The 20,694-nt window shown below is 43.9% G+C and overlaps 1 protein-coding gene across 7 annotated transcripts in view; it reads left to right on the forward strand.

Moving 5' to 3' along the window:
- The window catches only part of CPEB3 (cytoplasmic polyadenylation element binding protein 3), a 225,152-nt gene that overhangs the window by 193,565 nt on the left and 10,893 nt on the right, over window positions 1-20,694 (forward strand). For all 7 annotated transcript variants that reach the window (XM_062214070.1, XM_062214071.1, XM_062214069.1 and 4 more), the window contains one exon: window positions 524-705. In XM_062214070.1, coding sequence (XP_062070054.1) covers window positions 524-705 — 182 coding nt within the window. The remainder of the gene's footprint in view (window positions 1-523; window positions 706-20,694) is intronic.

Below are 20,694 nucleotides of genomic sequence, written 5' to 3' on the forward strand. Positions count from 1 at the left end.
TCTTCAGTTTTTTTTTTTTCAAATGTAGAGATTAAGGTTGTAAACAATAACTACTGTAGTTGAAACAAGGAATTATTTCTTTCTGTAACTTTATCTAACAGTGTGACATTACTAATTGGTTTCAGTCCTAGAGGTCAGTAAGTAGGACTGTTTCTTATTAACATGTTAGGGTATCATGAAATATTTTGCCTACCCAGAGCCATTCTAGTGGGCTAAGCAGTCAGAGGTTGGAACAAATAGATTACTGATAGATCATCCCTTTATATTGTTGCTAAAGTTCTGATTATGCAACTCTTGTGTGTGTGTGACTGTAAACTATTAATTTATTTTCATCTCATTTAAATATACCATACGAGGCTCTCCCCTGATTGAGTTGTGTTTCTGGTGTGGACATTCTTCATGAAACTTAACATGGGTTTTCCTTTTCTTAATTATACTGCATGATCCTCAAGTAATTCTTCCTCCTCCTAGGCAAGGGTACCTCCCAGGCATTTACACCTGGCTCTGTTTTATTTTCTTGCAGTTGAGCTGGCGATGATCATGGACCGTTTGTATGGTGGTGTCTGCTATGCTGGTATTGATACAGACCCAGAGCTGAAGTACCCCAAGGGTGCTGGCCGTGTGGCGTTCTCCAATCAGCAGAGCTACATTGCAGCCATCAGCGCTCGCTTTGTGCAGCTCCAACACAATGACATTGACAAACGGGTAAGCAACTACTCAGAGCAAAATTGTAGAATTGCTGTGGAAAGGAAATAGTCTGTTCTGTGGCTCCCTGGGAAGAAAAGCACCTTGTCTTAAGTGAGCAGCTCTACCTCACATGGGCATTAGTCCATGAGCTCACTGCCTGAAAAAGAGAGCACCCTTGGTATTTAAGGTGTTAATGAACCTTCTGCCTCACCCATCTCCAGGGTGATGTCACGCGTATGAAAATAGCCCTGCTGAATTTAGCATACCAAGCCAGTGCTGTTCGAAAGATGATGCTAGAAACTAGAGTGAGGGCTGCACGTTGCAGAGGCATTGTAGCGCCAGAGTTTGTCAGAAGGCGTGTGTGGGAAGGGCCTGCCTTTTCCTTGGCTGTAGCTCAGTCACCTCCCCAGGATTTCTCTACAGTGGAAGCTTGGAGTGGGTGGGGTGCTGAAGATGGCCCTGGGGCCTGATGATATGGGGCATCCAGGTTTGGACCCAGGATAAGTAAACAGGGTAAGCCCTTGGAGCTATGACCTGAGGGGACAGATGTGTGATGTCACTACCTTGCACAGTGCCTCAGAGCATGTGGTGAAAGCCCCATGGTGCAAGGTTCCAGCTTCTCCAGATTGTAGCAACAAAGATGAGAAGATCTAGGGGTGTGCAAGCTGCTGTGGTCTGGGCACTCCTCAGATCCCCTCCCAGGGCCTCAGGCTGAGAATGACCGAGGTTAAAGAATTGCTTGCAGCAGTCTTGCTAGAGGTCTTAAGTCTGGCCTTGCTCCTATCAAGCTGTACGGCCCAGGGCAGCTCACTCCAGCTCTCATGGCCTTGGTTTCCTTGTCTGTGTGCTTGCATAAGTGCTTGAATCTCACAACCTCATTCCCTGAACAGTGTGAAGACCAAGTGCCAGTAATAGTGCAGTTCCCAATTTTAGGTTTGTTACATAGCAGTGCTCTGTATTATTTGTTGATTCTGAATAGGAACTGTCAGACTCTTACATTCAAACAGCATTAAATGATAATAACATTAGGCTGTTTTTTTTTCTCATGTAAAGAAGAAAAATGACCCACTGTATCTGTTTGGATAAGCCAGTTGGTATTTTTTAAAAATTCACATGGTTAAAAATGTAAATTTGTAGAATGGAACAAAAAATGGAAATTAACAGCCTTCTCAAACAGTTCCTCTTCCAGAAAAGCAAATGCATTAGTTTCTTGTTTCCTTCCCTTAAATATTTGTTCCTGTGCCATAATATGCATATTTTAAATTTACCTAAAAATGATAATTATCACATTATTCTGTACCTTGCATTGTTAATATTTTAAAATATTATATATTTTTAAAAAGATGATGCTAAGAGTGCCTTAATGAAGGTTGAGAGCTGTTGACTTGTGCTATGTAGCATGCTTAGAACAAATAAACTTGGACTTTTAAATTTCAGGAGTATATATAAAATTTTAAATTTCTGCAAGAAATTCTCTGCTGGACCATACATGGTGGCAGTTACTGGAGCCAGATCATTTCTGTACCTCTTAACAGCCTCTCCAGCTCCTTTTGTGCCAGTAGCTTTTGTGGACAAACATGGTTTTAAATCCCTTAAATCCCAGATCTGCCACTATTTGGAAGCTTAGGGGAATGGAAGATGGTAGGAGTTAATCTGGGAGCTAAGCTAGTAGATTGAAAGAGTAGATGGGAGAATAGCACCAAATCTTGAACACCTGCGTATGCAGCTGTGCCGTGGCTGTTAATACTTTCAGTGAAGGATATTCTTGGGACATGTACTGGACTGGAATTAATAAAGTAGTAAATGTGTTCTATTATGAAGTTTCATCTATACTCCCTAGAATCAGCTTTGGCAAATTTTGTATAGTAGACAAATTTTTTAGCAGGTGGAAATTTCAATTGGTGATGGATTTTCTTTTATATTCAACAAAATCATGTTTTATGATGAATGTTTGATCAGATTATGAAAACCACTGCTTAAGATAAACATGTTGTGAGCAAATGGTGGTATTTTGTTTCAGTTTTTCCTTTTTAAGATTTATTTATTTATTTGAAGGCATTACAGAGAGAGAGAGATCTTTCATCCACTGGTTACTCCCCAGATGGCCTCAACAGCCGGGGGTGGGCCAGGCCAAAGCCAGGAGCCCGGAGCTTCTTCCAGGTCTCTCACGTGGGTGCAAAGGCTCATGCACTTGGGCCATCTTCTACTGCTTTCCCAGGCCGTGGCAGAGAGCTGGATCAGAAGTGGAGCAGCCGGGTCTCAAACCGGCGCCCAGATGCTGGCATCACAGGTGGCAGCTTAACCTGCTACACCACATGCTGGCCCCATGTTTCTTTATTTTTTAATTAAAATGAATAAAATAATTTATGCAGATTTTTAAAAATCCTTGGAATTAATGGTGTTTCAGAGAGATAATAAATATTCAACTGTGTTCCTGATTTTCAAGTACACATAGCATCCGTTTTTGTTTTTGTTTTTTTTTTAATTTTTTTTTATTTTTGACAGGCAGAGTGGACAGTGAGAGAGAGAGACAGAGAGAAAGGTCTTCCTTTTGCCGTTGGTTCACCCTCCAATGGCCGCCGCGGTAGCGCGCTGCAGCCGGCGCACCGCGCTGATCCGAAGCCAGGAGCCAGGTGCTTCTCCTGGTCTCCCATGGGAGGCAGAGCCCAAGGACTTGGGCCATCCTCCACTGCACTCCCTGGCCACAGCAGAGAGCTGGCCTGGAAGAGGGGCAACCGGGACAGGATCGGTGCCCTGACCGGGACTAGAACCCGGTGTGCCGGCGCCACAAGGTGGAGGATTAGCCTAGTGAGCCGCGGCGCCGGCCATAGCATCCTTTTTTATAGCAGTAATCCTCTACAAAGACAGGCGTGGTGTCGATCTCCTCTGCCTGATCCTGAGAGCTTACCCATTGCTTGATTTAGCTGTAGAGATCCAAAAACGTTTGTTAACTTAGCACATGATGTCCCTTGGAGATTCTCTTAACTATTGATGCAGTTGACAGTACATTTGGGATTCTTATATGCCAGATTCCATTACATTGAGACTGCTCTGGCTCTCTCACTGGTAAACCCAGGCAATAAACTTAAACTTGAAGAGTTTTGGATTCTCATCTGTGTGGAAGTAGCCTTCTTTGCTTTTGTCTGAAGCCAGAACTAGTAACCTGACAGGAGGCAGGCAGATCCTGGAGATAACAAAAGGGATCCTAGGAGAGGACTCCATGCCCACGAGAGTCATGAGAGTGGGAGCACTGGGGATCACTGAAAGTGGTGAAGTCCCTGCCTTCCCCTGCTGTCCCCCAGGGCCCAGCTCCATCTTCACTTACCGTTTTCTTTATTGTGAGAGGTGGAAGCCAGATTCCACCTCGACTTGGCTTCTTTGTCATGGTTCATTTGTGAACATCACTCTCCTTTCTCCCTGTTTTCTGTCCCCTTCTTACCGCCTTCTTGCTTTGAACATAGTCAACAAGACCTGATTTTGTTGTCTCTGGAATTTTGAACCTCTGTTAACTGTACCCTTCCTAGATGTCTTTTTATGTTCACTCATAGTTTTTGGTTTTTTTTTTTTTATTATTATTATTCCTCTTTCTCTCAAAGATTAAATTTGAGCTTCCTATCGAGTTCCCATCATATATGAGTGCATCAGTATTTCCATAGGTTGTATCCTTTTCCTTTCTCAGAAAACAAAATGATTGTTGATGATGGTTTACAGAGATTTTCTATCATTAGACACATCTTTTTTTCTGAATAACCCCTCAGGTTTCTAGGAACAGTCTTATGGCAAAGGTTCTGAAACTGGCATGCTAAAAGTGAGGAGCTCAGGTCCACCTGTGCTCACAATCTTTTTATTGCAAATTCTAAGCTGCTACATCGATTCTTTCCTTCCTTCTGCTAAGAACCGACCGTTGCTCTTAAGCTGAGATCCTGACCAGTCTAAACAGCATCAACCTTTATTACCTTTCTACACAGAAAGGAGCCTCTTTTACTGTCTGTATCTTTATAAATATTGGTTCAGTGGAATCACTTTTTTTTTTTTTTAAGCATTTCTGTAGGTACCATTTTAAGGAACACTCGATTCCTGTTTCCAACACTTACCGCTTTCCACTGTGTATGTTGTGGGAGTGGGAGGGGACCACCTGCGGCACAGCAGTGCTTGGCCATGAGGTCAGACAATCCGTGAAGTGTCTGGAACTACCATATTCCAGGCCTGTTTGAAGTGTGTTCTCTCTGGTTGCACTCCTGTGTAAACTGTGGGAGGTACATAAAAAAGAAATTGACTCATGCATTTCCTTTGCCTCTTTTATGTCAAAAAGGACAACTCTTTGGAGAGTGCATATTTATTACCGTTACTGCTACTCTTTGGCTAAGATTTTAGATGGAGAGGTTTATGAGGGAAATCCAACTTTATAGACTTGTTCTCACCATCTTAAATTCTTTTTAGCTTGCCAATGGAATATAAAATAATACATGTCAACATGCACCGTTGACAGGAACAGGGGATCCCGCAGCTTTGGCACTTGCATTTTTGCTGTCATTTCTAAGATATCATGATCTTCTATGAGGATGTATTTTGTTTGTAACAGTTTTATTGAGCTATTCTGTGGATTCATACACTGTACAATTCACTTATTTAAAATGTACAATAAAATATTTTAGTACATTTACATCATTGTGCAACCATCACTACAGTCAGTTTTAAAATACAGAAAGAAGTATTTTAACGCACAGCCTTTAAGTCTGAAGTTAAAGAATCAATTGCACAGAAGTGACAATGGGGAGGTATGCCGCGTTCTTCAAAGTCACAAAAATAAAGTACCCCAGTGTATTGAGACAAACTTCTGAACCTCATTATATCTATGATTAGGGTCCTCTTTGTTGGACTGAGTTGATACATTTGTACATTAGGGGTAGTGTTTGGCCTGCTGGTTAAGCTACCAGTTGGGACACCCATGTCCCATAGTGAGTGCCTGGGTTCAAGTCCCAGCTTCACTCCCAGTTCCCACTAACTGCGAATGTACACTGGGAGGTAGCAGTGATAGTTCATGTGGTTGGATCCCTGCACCTACATGAGAGACCTGGATTAAGTTTACTTTCCTGATTTGGCCTGGCCCACCCTTGCCAGTTGTGGGCATTTGTTGAGTGAAGCAGTAGGTAGGATCTCTCTCTGCTTCTGCCTCTTAAGTAAGTAAGTTAAATAAATTAATGTTAATTTGGAAGGATTGATAAAGGTGGAAGGGACTTCTGTTGTAGGTCCTTACAGAGTTGCCCTATCTTGACCCTGCCACCTGTGCCCAGGTGCCTGAATGGGAAAGCTTGGCACACATCAGGTACTCAGTACTATGTGCAGTAAATTTATGATGATATTTGGGAGGGTGGGCTAGTAGCACCATGGAAGGCTGTTGGGATATTGGATATCTCAAGTTGATGCTCATCTCGAGTTACTTCCTGTTGGTCTGACCAGTTCAACTTTATTCTGTGGCCAGTTATTTATTTACATAGCAACCAGAGTGATGTTTCAAAATCATAATTTAAAGTAAGTCTTTCCTTGCCTTTAAACCTTTTGATTATGTTTACTGTCCTAAGGATAAATATCAAAATCTTTGAAATTGCCTGAATGACCTTTCAGGTACTATATATTTCTGCCTTAGCTCTCCATTTTCTCCCCCTTCATCTTGAGCCAGCCAAAATTGGTTTTTTTTCTCTGTTTCTCAGGGTCATTGTATGTACTGTTACCTGGCTAATACTTTTCCTTCAGGTGTCAGCCTAATTGTGATTTTTTTTTTTTTTTTTGACAGTTAGACAGTGAGAGAGACAGAGAGAGACAGAGAGAAAGGTCTTCCTTCCTTTGGTTCACCCCACAAATGGCCGCTATGGCTAGCACGCGGCGCCGATACGAAGCCAGGAGCCAGGTGCTTCTCCTGGTCTCCCATGTGAGTGCAGGCCCAAGCACTTGGGCCATCCTCCACTGCCTTCCCGGGCCACAGCAGAGAGCTGGCCTGGAAGAGGGGCAACCGGGACAGAATCCGGCGCCCCAACCGGGACTAGAACCAGAGTGCTGGCGCCACAGGCAGAGGATTAGCCAAGTGAGCCACGGCACCGGCCAGTGATTTTCTCTTTAAGATTTATTTATTCACTTGAAGGGGAGAGATAGAGAGATAGAGAGATAGAGAGATAGAGAGGGAGAGAGAGAGAGAGAGAGAGAGAGAGAGAGAAAGAGAGAGAAAGGAGATATCTTCCATCTGCTGGTTTATTCCCCAAATGGCTGAAATAGTTGGGGATGGGCTTGGCCAAAGCCAGTAGCCTGGAGCCCCTCAGGTTTCCCATGTGGATGGCAGAGGCCCAGATGCCTGGGCCATCCTTCTCTGCCTGCCCAGGCACATTAGCGGGAAGGTGGATGGGAAGCAGAGCAACCTCGACTCCAACCGGCACTCTGATAGGGGATGCCGGCTTTGCAGGAAGCAGCTTAGCTCACTGTGCCACAGTGTTAGCCCCAATTGTGATGTTTTTTGGAACCCTTTCTTCATTGTCATAATTCCCAGCCTTTGTAGTATTAAACACCACTGTATTGAAATAATGCCGTGTTTAATATCCATCTACTCTGGCTGGCGCCGTGGCTCAACAGGCTAATCCTCCGCCTTGCGGCGCCGGCACATTGGGTTCTAGTCCCAGTTGGGGCTCCGGATTCTATCCCGGTTGCCCCTCTTCCAGGCCAGCTCTCTGCTATGGCCTGGGAGTACAGTGGAGGATGGCCCAAGTGCTTGGGCCCTGCACCCCATGGGAGACCAGGAGAAGCACCTGGCTCCTGGCTTCAGATCAGCGCGGTGCGCCTGCTGCAGCAGCCATTGGAGGGTGAACCAACAGCAAAAAGGAAGACCTTTATCTCTGTCTCTCTCTCTCTCACTGTCCACTCTGCCTGTCAAAAAAAAAAAAAAATATATATATATATATATATATCCATCTACTCTGTCAAACAGTACAGTCCATGAGGGAAATAACTGCATTCTTTAAGCTAACTACTCTTCGCTCAGTCCCTGACACACAGTGGATATACATGAATTCTTTACTTCGAACGAATGAGTGAGTGAGTTACTGAATGAATGCTGGCTGTTTTAGTTAGAGGTGATCCCAGTTGGAGGCCCTTGGGTCCCAGCCTTTGGCTTACCTATTTATCAGAGAGCACTCTGCTCAGCTCTCCTTTACTTAGTGAAGAACACATGAGTGCTAAAGAAACTTAGGCTTGCCCATTTAGGTGGTCTTTGATATTTAGACCATGATTTTGTCCAACCCCTCTTATTGTGCACCAGCAGAGAATCTAGGTGAGGTTTGCAGACCTTCTCAAGACGCCTGCCAACTGAGCCCAGCAGCTTCTGCTCATGGGACTTAATTCCTAAGCCTTGCTGCTAATCCAGGGCCCAATTTTTCTTCAAACCCATTTTTTCTTTTTTCTTTTATTTATTTATGTATTTTTTAAATTTTTGACAGGCAGAGTGGACAGTGAGAGAGAGAGACAGAGAGAAAGGTCTTCCTTTTGCCGTTGGTTCACCCTCCAATGGCCTCCAAGGCTGGCGCGCTGCAGCCGGCGCACCATGCTGATCCAAAGCCAGGAGCCAGGTGCTTCTCCTGGTCTCCCATGGGGTGCAGGGCCCAAGCACTTGGGCCATCCTCCACTGCACTCCCAGGCCACAGCAGAGAGCTGGCCTGGAAGAGGGGCAACCGGGGCAGAATCCGGCACCCTGAGCAGGACTAGAACCTGGTGTGCGGGCACCGCTAGGTGGAGGATTAGCCTGTTGAACCACGGTGCCGGCCCAAACCCATTTTTTCTATGAAGTCCTTTTTTCCATTGACCCAGGTTGGGAATCCCTGATATTGTAGATCCCTTATTGAATTTTATATTATATTATATTATATTATATTATATTATATTATATTATATTATATATATTGTTTGAAATAACTTTTCAGGAATTTGAATTGCATGAATCAAGGCACAATTGGAATGTTTCAGGAGTTTCTAGTGTGTTTAAATCATTTTGAACATTATTATAAGTTTGAAAGTTTTCTGTGCTTTTTGCTGTTTTTTTTTTAAGATTATATTTGTTTATTTATTAGACAGTTATGGGGGTCAGCGCTGTGGCGCAGTGGGTTAATGCCCTGACCTGAAGTGCCGGCATCCCATATGGGTGCTGGTTCTAATCCTGGCTGCTCCACTTCCGATCCAGCTCTCTGCTATGGCCTGGGAAAGCAGTAGAAGATGGCCCAAGTGCTTGGGCCCTGCACCCATGTGGGAGACCTGGAGGAAGCTCCTGGCTCCTGGCTTCAGATCAGCACAGTTCCGGCCATTGCGGCCAATTGGGGAGTGAACCATCAGATGGAAGACCTCGCTCCCTCTCTCTCTCTGCCTCTCCTCTCTTTGTGTAACTCTGACTTTCAAGTAAATAAATAAATCTTAAAAAAAAAAAAAAAAAAAAAAAAAGGCCGGCGCCGCAGCTCACTAGGCTAATCCTCCGCCTTGCGGCGCCGGCACACCGGGTTCTAGTCCCGGTTGGGGCACCGATCCTGTCCCGGTTGCCCCTCTTCCAGGCCAGCTCTCTGCTGTGGCTAGGGAGTGCAGTGGAGGATGGCCCAAGTGCTTGGGTCCTGCACCCCATGGGAGACCAGGAGAAGCACCTGGCTCCTGCCATCGGAACAGCGCGGTGCGCTGGCCGCAGCGCGCTACCGCGGCGGCCATTGGAGGGTGAACCAACGGCAAAAGGAAGACCTTTCTCTCTGTCTCTCTCTCACTGTCCACTCTGCCTGTAAAAAAAAAAAAAAAAAAAAAAGAAGAAGACAGTTATGGGACACACACACACACACACCCAGAGAGAAAGAGAGATCGATCTTCCATTCACTGTTTTACTCCCCAAGTAACTACAACAGCCTGACCCAGCCCAGGCCAAAGACAGGAACCTGGAACTCCACGCAGGTCTCCCACATGAATGGCAGAGGCCCCAGCACTTGAATCATCCTCTGCTCTCTTCCCAGGCACATTATCAGGGTGCTGGAACAGAAGCAGAGCAGCCATGACTCAAACTCATCTTTTAATATGGGATGCTGGTGTTACAGGCAGCTGTGCCACAATGTTGGTCCCCTTTGCATTTGTATTGCTTTTGATTTTCATTTAAAGAAAATTATTTATTTATTTGAAAGGCAAAGTTACAGAAAGAGGTAGATCTTTCATCCTCAGGTTCACTCCCCAAATGACTGGAGTGGCCAGAACTGGGCCAGGTCAAAACCAGGAGCTTCATCCAGGTCTCCCACAAAGGTAGCAGGAGCCCAAGTACTGCTTTCCCAGCAACATTAGCAGGGAGATGGATCGGAAGTGGAGCATCTGGGACTTGAACCTGTGCCTCATATTGGATGCTGTCAGTGTGGCCCCTTTGCTTTTCACTTATGTTAAATCTTCATATAAAACCTTTTTCAGATCATTGTGAACCAATACAACTCTACTGGATTATAACATTTAATGAAAATATTTGGTATTTTTAGTATCACAATGACCCTCATTATGGAACATTATTATTAAATGACACAGATGTAATGTATGCCTTAGTTTTTACTCCCAAGGAAAAATCATTAACATCTTGAAATCAGTTAAGGTTTACATTATGCATATTTTGTGGCTCATGTTCACCAGTTATTAGTCAAGTAGTGATTTGTTCCTGTGTTACCAGTATCAAGGTTTTGCAATACTCAGCACAACTGTTCTTAGCCGTATTTCTTCTACCCCAGAATATGTGAGTCCTGTGATAATCTCTTACTGGTGATGGAGGCATTCTAGAACACTAATAGGGCATTGGGGGGAGGGGAGCTACACTGCACCCCCATCCTTTACCCCACCTCCCAGAGAAGAGTTGCAGTGGAACAAAGCAGCACTGGCTTAGGAATCGGGTGATTCTGTCTGCTCCTAGCTTTTCTCACAGTCCTGGGAGGACCTTAGGCAAGTTACTTGGCCTTTTAGTCTTGCCCGCATTGTCCTTGGTAGTAAGACCACCAGGGCTAACCTCATAGTTTATTGCACAGATGCACAATGGCAGATGAAGAAGTGGTCTGCGAAGTTGTTAAGCTGTTCAGATGTTGATTTGTATTATTGTTGACGCTGACCCTGGCTTGTCTGATTTTTGCTTTTACCCTACCATGTCCAGGTGTTTGCTCTTTTTTTTTTTTTTTCTTTTCTTTTAAAGTATCTACTCAGTTCCATGAAAGGATAGTAATTGTAAGGATATCCATGTAAGGATAGTAATTGAAGTTGGGGAAGACGTTGTGGCACAATAGGTTAAGCTACCTCTGCATTGCCCACATTCCATATCATTGTGCTGGTTTGAGTTCTGGCTGCTCTGCTTCAAATCCAGCTCCCTCCTGATGCTCCTGGGAAGCAGCAGATGATGCCGCAAGTACTTGAGCCCCTTCCACCTGTGTTGGAGACCTTGATGGAGTTCCCGGTGCCTGGCCTCAGCCTGGCCCAGCCCTGGTTCTTGTGACCATCTGGGGAGTGAACCAACAGATAGGAGATCTCTCTGTCTCTCCCTCTCTCTCTGTTACATTACTTTTTAAAAAAGATTTATTTTACTGATTTGAAAGGCAGAGTTACAGAGAGAGGGAAACACAGAGAGATCTTCCATCCATTGGTTCACTCCCCAAATGGCCTCAAGGGCTGGGCCAGGCTGAAACCAGAAGCCAGGAGCCTCCTCCATGTCTTCCACGTGGGTGCAGGGGACCAAGCACTTGGGCCATCCTCAGCTTCTTTCCCAGGAGCATTAGGTGGAGCTAGATAGGAGGTAGAGCAGCTGGGACCCAAACCGGTGCCCACATGGGATGCCGAAGCTGAAGGCAACAACTTAACCAGCTTTGCCACAAAGCAGGCCCCTACAGTACTTTTAAAATAAATAAATAAGCAAGCAAATAAATAAATGAATATTTTTGAAAAATGAAATAGTTGAAGTTGACACTAAAAAGAAAAATTAGCATGCTTGCTTTGGCAGCACTTACACTAAAAGAAAAATTAGCATGGCTGCCAATCCACCAGTATACCAGTTTGATGTTAGTCAGGACACATATGTAGAGACTTATAAGTTCTTTTTATAGATGTAAACACCTGGATACATTTTCTGTTTAAAAGATTAAAGAGTTTTTCCTCTTTCATCTAGAAAAAGATATTTTTACCAGCATCTTTTCTCTGATAATGGAGAGATTTTGAAATAGAGTTTAGGATTAAAATTTACTTGTATTCCTTTGAACAGTGTTTCTGTGAAAAACTGGAACAGTTTAAAATATTTAAATACAACAAGGGCAAAAGGTGATGCCTGAACTCATTCTGTCAGTTTTCATGGTATTTTTAGAAGTGATGCCAAATGAACACTTAAGTTGTGAAAGTTCTCCTAAATCCAGTTTTCCTTATAACCCAGGTCTAGCTCACTTATGTATAGAAAATTTTTATAGTGTGAAAAATGAGATCATTGGAAATGCATAATCTTGTTACAGGGTTATTTTTCTACCTCTTTGCTCTCTGTGGCCTTGGGAAAATTTGTAAAAGGTAGAATCAGTTAAATTACCCTTAGTCTAGCAAAAGCATATTATTTATTGATATTAATAATTTGTCTGTAAACATTATAGCCTCCCTCTGACCAGTATGATTAGCACAACTTAATCATGTTGTCACCAAGAAATTTGTAAATCAAATATTTATAACTTTAACTGCATTATTCAGTAAACATAGGTTATAGGGACCTTTTTACTAGGAGAAAAAGGATACTAGACTAGAATCAGCCAATCTATGGGTTTAGTCTTAACTGTACCTTTTATCATATTACTCAAAGGAGGAGTCTGTGTGTGTGTGTGTGTGTGTGTGGCGTGTGAATTAAAATGCTTTTCCCTGGGAGATAGAAGGTAGTAGCCCAAGTACCTGGGCCCCTGCCACCCACCTGGGAGACCCAGGTAGAGCTCCTGCTTCTGGCTTAAGACTGGCCCAGCTCTGGCTGTTGCGGCCATTTGAGGATGTATACTCTATAAGACATGAGTCTGTTGGGATTCTAATATCTATTTATTTAAAATTTTTTTCAAATAAAGTGAGTTTGGAAATGAATGCTTAAAGAAAGATAGGCTGATTTATCCAAGAACATATTAGAATATTTATGTAATAGTATTTCTATACTAATATGCTAAGCTTATTAGCATATTAGTGAAGATCCGAGGATACAATATACAATTTTTAAAAAAATTTTCTTTTATAGTGTGCTCTATCTTGGGCAAAATATGCTATGTAACCCAGTGAGGAAAATACTATTTTCAGTTTCTTTCCTTTTTTCATGCTCAAATTCAGAAGCTTAATGAGCAGTTGATTATTTTTCCCTCTCTCAGTTCCTTTTTTCCAAGTATGTTCCACTTACTATATCTTTTCTACCAAGGAAGGGTTTTGACTAAGGGCATTGAAGGTGTGATTGATAGTCTCTTTAGTATTTGTAGTTCTTTACCTTTTGGTCACTGGAGATTATCTGTTGCATCTTTCTAAAATGACATCAAAATGTTTCTAGGGGCCGATGTTGTGGCACAGTATCCCATATGAGTGCCAGTTTGAGTCTTGGCTACTTCATTTCTGATCCATCTCCCTGCTAACGTGCCTGAGAAAGCAGCAGAAGATGGCCTGAGTGCTTGGACACCTGCTGCCCACATGGGAGGCCCTGATGGGGTTCCTAGCTCCTGGTTTCTGGCTTCAGCCTGGCCTTGCCCAGGTAATTGTGGCCATTTGGGTAGTAAACCAGCAGATGGAAGATCTCTTTCTCTATCTCTGCCTCTCTTTCTGTAACTTTGCCTTTCAAATAAATAAATCTTTTTTAAAAAACTGTTTCTATATAAGAAGGAAAATTTTTATTTTGTTTTCTGAGAGGCAGACTGAGAAAGAGATAGAGGGCTCTCATCTGCTGATTCACTCACCAATTGCCTGCAGTGACCAAAGGGCCAAAGCCCAGTACCAGGGACTCAACCCTAGTCTTCCACATGGGTGTCAGGAACTCAACCACTTGAGCCATCACCTGCTGCCTCGCAGGGTCCACTTAGCAGGAAACTGCAGTCAGGGACCAGAGCCAGGTATCAAGCCTAAGCTCTTAGAAGTAGAACACAGGCATTCCAACCCAGAGGTTTAGCTAAACAACCACCCTAGGAAAAATAGTTTGAAATCAGTATATCATAGGCAAATATCCCCTTGACTATATTTTAGGTTACTGTTGAAGACTAAGGAGACTGAGTTTTAGTTAGCCGATTTGGGACTTTGAAATAGTTTTAGTTATTTAAAGAATGTTGTGGTAGCCAAGTCATGGAACATTATTTGCTTCAAGTGGCGTGCTCTTTAGAATAACTCATTTTTTCTCTAATGAAATGTTATCCATTACACTTAAAGTGCTTTTGGTAACACTTTTAAGTACTTCATAAATTTGATCTTTTTTCACTTTCTTTCTCTCTCTTTAATGAAAACATATTGAGCCTGAATTTGCTGAAGACTACCAGAGTTTTTATCTTTTTAGCCTGCATGAAGATTATTATGACCGAATAACCATATTAACAAAAGTGCTGATAACACTATGTTTTGTCCCTGGTGACATACATAAAAGGACTCAGTAGCAAAAGAAGTGAGGGCTCTGATGAGCTGTTCTGAGCCTATTTCTGCCCATAGCCTTAGTCTGGGACTCCTACAACCCATCTGTTATCTCGCTGCTGTTACAGGCTCCTGCCTGATCTGGCTTCAAAGCTTCCTAACTGTAGTTATAGCTGTGTTTGACTTGACCTTTTGAAAATAATTTACACCAGAATTGGATTCAAATGTCATCTGAACTAATCCTACCTGGACTTATTTTGAAGCACTGAGAATCCAGAGCCTTTGACTGGAAATAGTTTTTTAAAGGGAGTTTGGATCATGGTCATCCAAAGAAGAAAGTCCTCTTTGAATGGACTGGAACCTTTTGTCCATGCTCCCTTTCCTGTCCTTGACTCCTGAGCTGTTCTATCTTTTCATGTCTCCTCCCCTGGAATTGTGATTATTTTTAACATAAAAACTCTTTAGAGGAATTAAAATGTTCTTCCCTGTTCATATTTGAGTGTAGAGGTTGTTTAAGTAGATAATATCTCCTTGTCACCAATTTGCTAATTAGTATTCTCAGTAGAACATTCAGGTTCTCTAACCCTAGAGGGTATATGGAATCATCTGGTTAGTATCTCTTGGGGAGTGTTTATTTATTTATTTATTTATTTATTTTGACAGGCAGAGTGGACAGTGAAAGAGAGAGACAGAGAGAAAGGTCTTCTTTTTTTTGCCGTTGGTTCACCCTCCAATGGCCGCCAAGGATCCAAAGGCAGGAGCCAGGTGCTTCTCCTGGTCTCCCATGGGGTGCAGGGCCCAAGCACTTGGGCCATCCTCCACTGCACTCCCGGGCCACAGCAGAGAGCTGGCTTGGAAGAGGGGCAACCGGGACAGAATCCAGCGCCCCGACTGGCCTAGAACCCGGTGTGCCGGCGCCACAAGGCGGAGGATTAGCCTATTGAGCCACGGCACCGGCCCGAGTGTTTATTCTTAACATGGAAAAAAATTAATCCAAATCCCTCATAGAGCAAGAGAAGCTGAGGCCACTGAGGTTGTCACATAGCCAGTATGCTGTGTGACTGTATACCTGAGGCTGTGATGCCATGACAGTTATATATTTTGCAGATTTATTTAAAAGGTTTGATTGATTGGTTTGGAAGTACAAGTTACAGAGAGAAAGGGAGAGATTTTCCATCTGCTGGTTCACTCCCCAGGTGGCTGCAGCAGCCAGCACTGGACCAAGCCAAAGCCAGGAGCCAAGAGTTTCTTCCAGGTCTCCCGCATGGGTGACAGGGGCCCAAGCAGTTGGACCTCTGCTGCTGCTTTTTTCCGAGCCATTAGCAGAGAACTGGATTAGAAGCAGAGTAACTGGGACATGGACTGGCATCACAGGAGGTGCTTGACCGGCTATAGCTCAGCACCAGTGTCAATATTTCACAGATTTTTTTAACTATTTTTTTATTTAATTTATTTTTTTTAAGGACTTTATTTGTTTGAAAAGTACAGTTACAGGGGCCGGCCCTGTGGTGCAGCAGGTTAACGCCCTGGCCTGAAGTGCTGGCATCCCATATGGGTGCCGGTTCTAGTCCCAGCTGCTCCTCTTCCTATCTAGCTCTTTGCTATGGCCTGGGAAAGCAGTAGAAGACAGCCTAAGTAATTGGGAGGCCCGGAAGAGGCTCCTGGCTCTTGGCTTCGGATAGGTGCAGCTCCAGCCGTTGCGGCCAATTGGGGAGTGAACTAGCAGATGGAAGACCTCTCTGTCTGCCTCTGCTTTCTCTGTGTAACTCTAACTTTCAAATGAAAATAAATAAATCTTTTTTTTTTTTTTTTAAAGAAAAGTACAGTTACGGAGAGTTAGGGAGAGATAGAGAGAAAGGTCCTCCATCCGCTGGTTCACTCCCCAAATGGCTGGAGCTGGGCCGATCCAAAGCCAGGAGCCAGGAGTTCTTCTGGGTCTCCCATGTGGGTACAAGGGCCCAAGAACTTGGATCATCTTCCACTGCTTTCCGAGGCCATAAGCAGAGAACTGGATCAGGAGAGGAGCAGTCAGGACTTGGATCAGTATCCTTATGGGATGCTGGTGCTGCAGGCGGAGGCTTAGCCTACTACTCCACTGCACCAGCTCCTGCTACATTTTTTTAAAAAGACTGATTTGTTTTGAAAGATTTATAGAAAGGAAAGGTGGGAAAAAGAGATCTTCTATTCACTGGTTCACTTCCCGGTGGTCATAATAGCCAGCACTAGGCCAGCCTGAAGCCAGGAATCAGGAGCTTCATCTGGGTCTCCTACGTGGGTAGCAGGAACCCAAATACTTGGACCTTCTTTTGCTGCTTTTCCCAGAACACTAGCAGGGAGCTGGATGGGATATGGAGCAGCCAGGACTCGAAGCAGCTTTGCGTTACCCACTGCACCACATCACTGGCCCTTCATGTTATTGCTTAAATTTCCTAGACATCTGTTGTCCTCTTAGCAAGAGGATTCTAGCTCATAGTCTACTTAAAAAAACTAAAAATTTATGTTTAGATATCCTTAGTCTTATCTGTGGGTAAAAGACTGTTTTAGCAACAGGAGAAACACCATGTTTAGTGGGTTGTTAATGAGGTAACTCTCTTTTTAGGCCTGGTCAGATGTATTTTTTGACACATGCCAAGAAGATTACAAGCCTTTGCAGTCACCATTCCACTCCTAAGTTCACAAATTCCCCCTCGTGGTCATATATCTACTTAAAGCCACATACCATGACCACCAGTCAGTGTCATCATTCATTATCTTGATCTTGGGCATGTCTGGAATATTAGGGGATTTAAGCTTTGTGTTTCCTCACCAGTTATCATAGATTGTGTCACAAGTCATCTGTAATTTTCTAGATAACATGACCTAACCTTCTCTCTTCTGTTACCTTTCCCTGAATCTAGTGCAACAACTGATTGGAACCATAAAGTGATTGTAATGTTGACTGTTAGCAACGTGATCTTAGTTGAAGTCTGTTGTAGACGTTGAGAAGTACAAAGTATGATTAATTTGAAGGCTCGGAGGATAATTTTGTAATCCTGAGCAGAAAAGGTTGAGAGTGACCAGCTATCTAAACTAACAGATTGAGAGTGACTCCTGTAGGGGAGTCTTTATTTCTTAAGTTTTGTAATCACTTATGTTGAGAAACTTTGAGCACACCAAGTTAAATGGGCTTCCAATGACCCACGTTGTTCCAGGAGATAGGAAATGGCTGATTCAGTGAGTCAGGGCCTTTAGTGAATGCTGGAGTTGCCTAAAGCCCAACCTGGGAGTGGGGGCACTTAAGTCCAACCCTTAACTTTAAACACTTTTCCTTTAAATAGTTTTAAGTTTTCAATGCTACTCTTTTCCTAGTCATTGCATAGTGTTTTTTAAAATTTGAATGCATTATTATTGATCTCTAATTTGACTCTGAAGACTTGTGGTTTGTGGCTTTGGCTTAACTTTTTAAAGGACAGGCAGCATCCAGTTCTGAGTTCAAACTGACTTAAACTGATTCTTAAAGGGCTCCTGTTAGAGTACTTAGGGGCCCAGATGTGCTGTTTAATGAAAGCCATTGTCACTCAACTGTAATTTTTAAAATAGGTTGATTTATTTATTTGAAAGACAGAGTTACTGGGGGGGGGGGGGTGTGGAGACAGATCTTCCATCTACTGGTTTACTCCCTAGATTGCCGCATCAGAAAGAGCTGGGCCAGGCTGAAGCCAGGAGCCAGAAGCTTCATCTGGGTTTCCCATATGGCAGGGCAAGGAAGACACTTGGGCTGTCTTCCACTGCTTTTCCCCAGGCAGTTAGTTAACAGCTGCATCAGAAGTAGAGCAGCAGGGCCAGCACTGTGGGTGGCAGGTAAAAGCTGCCGCCTGGGACACCAGCATCCCACATGGGTGCTGGTTCGAGACCCAGCTGATCTGCTTCCGATCCAGCTCCTTACTAATGCACCTGGGAAAGGCTTATCTCCTGTGCCTGCAAGTCCTTGGGCCCATGCACCCACGTGAGAGACCTGGAAAAATCTGGCTCCTGGCTTCAGCCTGGCTCACCCCAGTCATTGCGGCCATTTGGGGAGTGAATCAGCAGATGGAAGCTCTAGCTCGCTCGCGCTCGCTCTCTCTTTCTGCCTCTCCCTATCTCTGTAACTCTGGCTTTCAAATACATAAATACATTTTACATTTTTTTAAAAAAAGATGAAGGTGAAGAAGAAGTGGAACAGCCAGGATAAAAACCGATGCCCACATGAGACACCAGCACAGCAGATGGCACCTTTATCTGCTACACTACAACACCGACACCAGGAAGAATATTCGAACCTTTCATTTTAGAAGTGGTCTCGTTTTGTTTGACCCATATATTTGCAATCCTCTTAACTAATGCATTAATTTCCTAATACAGGTGACATTATCTTCATGGCATTTGAACCCCAGTTAGCTTGTTTCTAGATTTAGCCCTCTTGTGTTGCCTTTAGCTATTAAAGATTTCATTTCAGCAACTTGTTTATGTAACTTGCTTATGTTGTCATTAGCTGATTTTTATTTATTTGAAAGGCAGAGTTAGAGAGACAGAGAATCTTCCATCTGTTGGTTCACTCCCCATATGACCGCAATGGTCAGAGCTGTGCCAATCCGAAGCCAGGAGCCAGGAGCTTCTTCCAGGTCTCCCACATGGGTACAGGGGCCCAAGGACTTGGGCCATCTTCTACTGCTTTCCCAGGCCATAGCAGAGAGCTGAATCGGAAGTGGAGCAGCTGGGACTTGAACCGGTGCCCATATGGGATGCCAGCACTGCAGGCAGCGGCTTTACCCACTGTGCCACAGTGCCTGCCCCAGCTGATTTCTTATAGGTCTGTATCATTGATGGCCATGATTTGTGGTCTGATCTCTTCAAGTAGCCTAATAAGTAAAAAATTTCAAAGAAGCCACATTCTTTGTACCTCTTTAACCAGTATACATAATTCATTGCTGAGAGCCATTAGAATGTTTCTGAAACAAACACATAGTACATTGAGCTGACACTGAACAGTGACCATTGGACAGCCTCTAGCTGCAGTCTCTGTGTATAATCCCGGGAGTGCTGCAGGATCTCTGTAATCATGTTATAGATGTCTCTGTAGAGAATTTTGGCCTCCTTTCAGCTAGCATCATGTAGGATCTTGCAGTGAAGCAGTCCCTATGACAATGTCATGTCCTTCTAAAGTATGGTGTTCAGAAGGGAACGTCAGAGCAGAGATTTCTCACCCAGAGCAGGGCTGGCTGTAAACACTGTGCCCCTGGTGATTAAGTTTGACATTTCCAGAGCCCTTCCTGTCGTTTATAGGTAGGTGGGTAGCATAAACAGGGCAGTCAGGCTCTGACATCCAGGAGTTCACCCCTCAGTGTGATTATGAGAGTCCTTTTCTTTCTTTCTTTTTTTAAGATTTTATTTATTTAATTGACAGGCAGTTACAGACAGTGAGAGAGGGAGAAACAGAAAGCACTCCATCTGCTGGTTCACTCCCAAAATGGTGGCAATGGCCAAAGCTGGACTGATCCAAAGCCAGGAGTCAGGTGCTTTTTCCAGGTCTCCCATGTGGGCTCAGGGGCCCAAGGACTTGGGTCATCTTCTATTGCTTTCCCAGGCCACAGAAGAGAGCTGGAACAGAAGAGGAGAAGCAGGGACTAGAACCGGTGCCCATATGGGATGCCGGCGCTGCAGGCCGAGGATTGGCATACTGCACCACAATGCCAGCCCCGAGAGTCCTTTTCTTGAAGCCATGAGTAGGACCCAAATTTGGAGCTGGTATTTTCCAATGAAATAGCCCCCATGACAGCCAGCTCACTGGCACCGAACCCTTAGGTCAGGTCTGTGCTGTTGTCAGACTCCTTCTGTCCTGATCCTTTGAATTATAGTCTCGCTTGTAGGTCCTACTCTCTCATTACATCTTTCTTACCCTTGGGCTTACACACCTGTTTGTTTGTCAGTTTTTGACTAGGTACAAGCCTTAGATTTACCCCTAGTAAGTTATACCTCTTCATTTGGCCTCTTGATCCAGCTTATCAGGTCTGAGATCCCTCCTTCTACTCAGGTTAACCAAGCCTTGCTTGCCTTCAGCAGCTGGGTATTTGATAGATTTATTTTGTTATGGTGTCACCAAAGGAGACCCTGTGTCAGGGGCCAGTCTTTATGTCTTTTGGCATATGATTCAGACTGAGCCTGACCTTGGGCCAATGCCTCCCTTCTTATTACTACAACCTTTCAGGTCCAAGGAGCGGCAATAGAGTGCCTGTGAGTGGTTGTGGTTGCCTTTGTATAGCCTCTCTGCCACCAAGAATCATTTAGTCAATGCTTTATTTACTTTGGGATGTTAGTTTGTTGACTAAAAGCAAAATAATTGCAGACAGAAATATCTTCTGTGGCTTG

This window comes from Lepus europaeus, chromosome 17, assembly GCF_033115175.1.
Source record: "Lepus europaeus isolate LE1 chromosome 17, mLepTim1.pri, whole genome shotgun sequence".
In the NCBI taxonomy this organism is placed as follows: domain Eukaryota; kingdom Metazoa; phylum Chordata; class Mammalia; order Lagomorpha; family Leporidae; genus Lepus; species Lepus europaeus.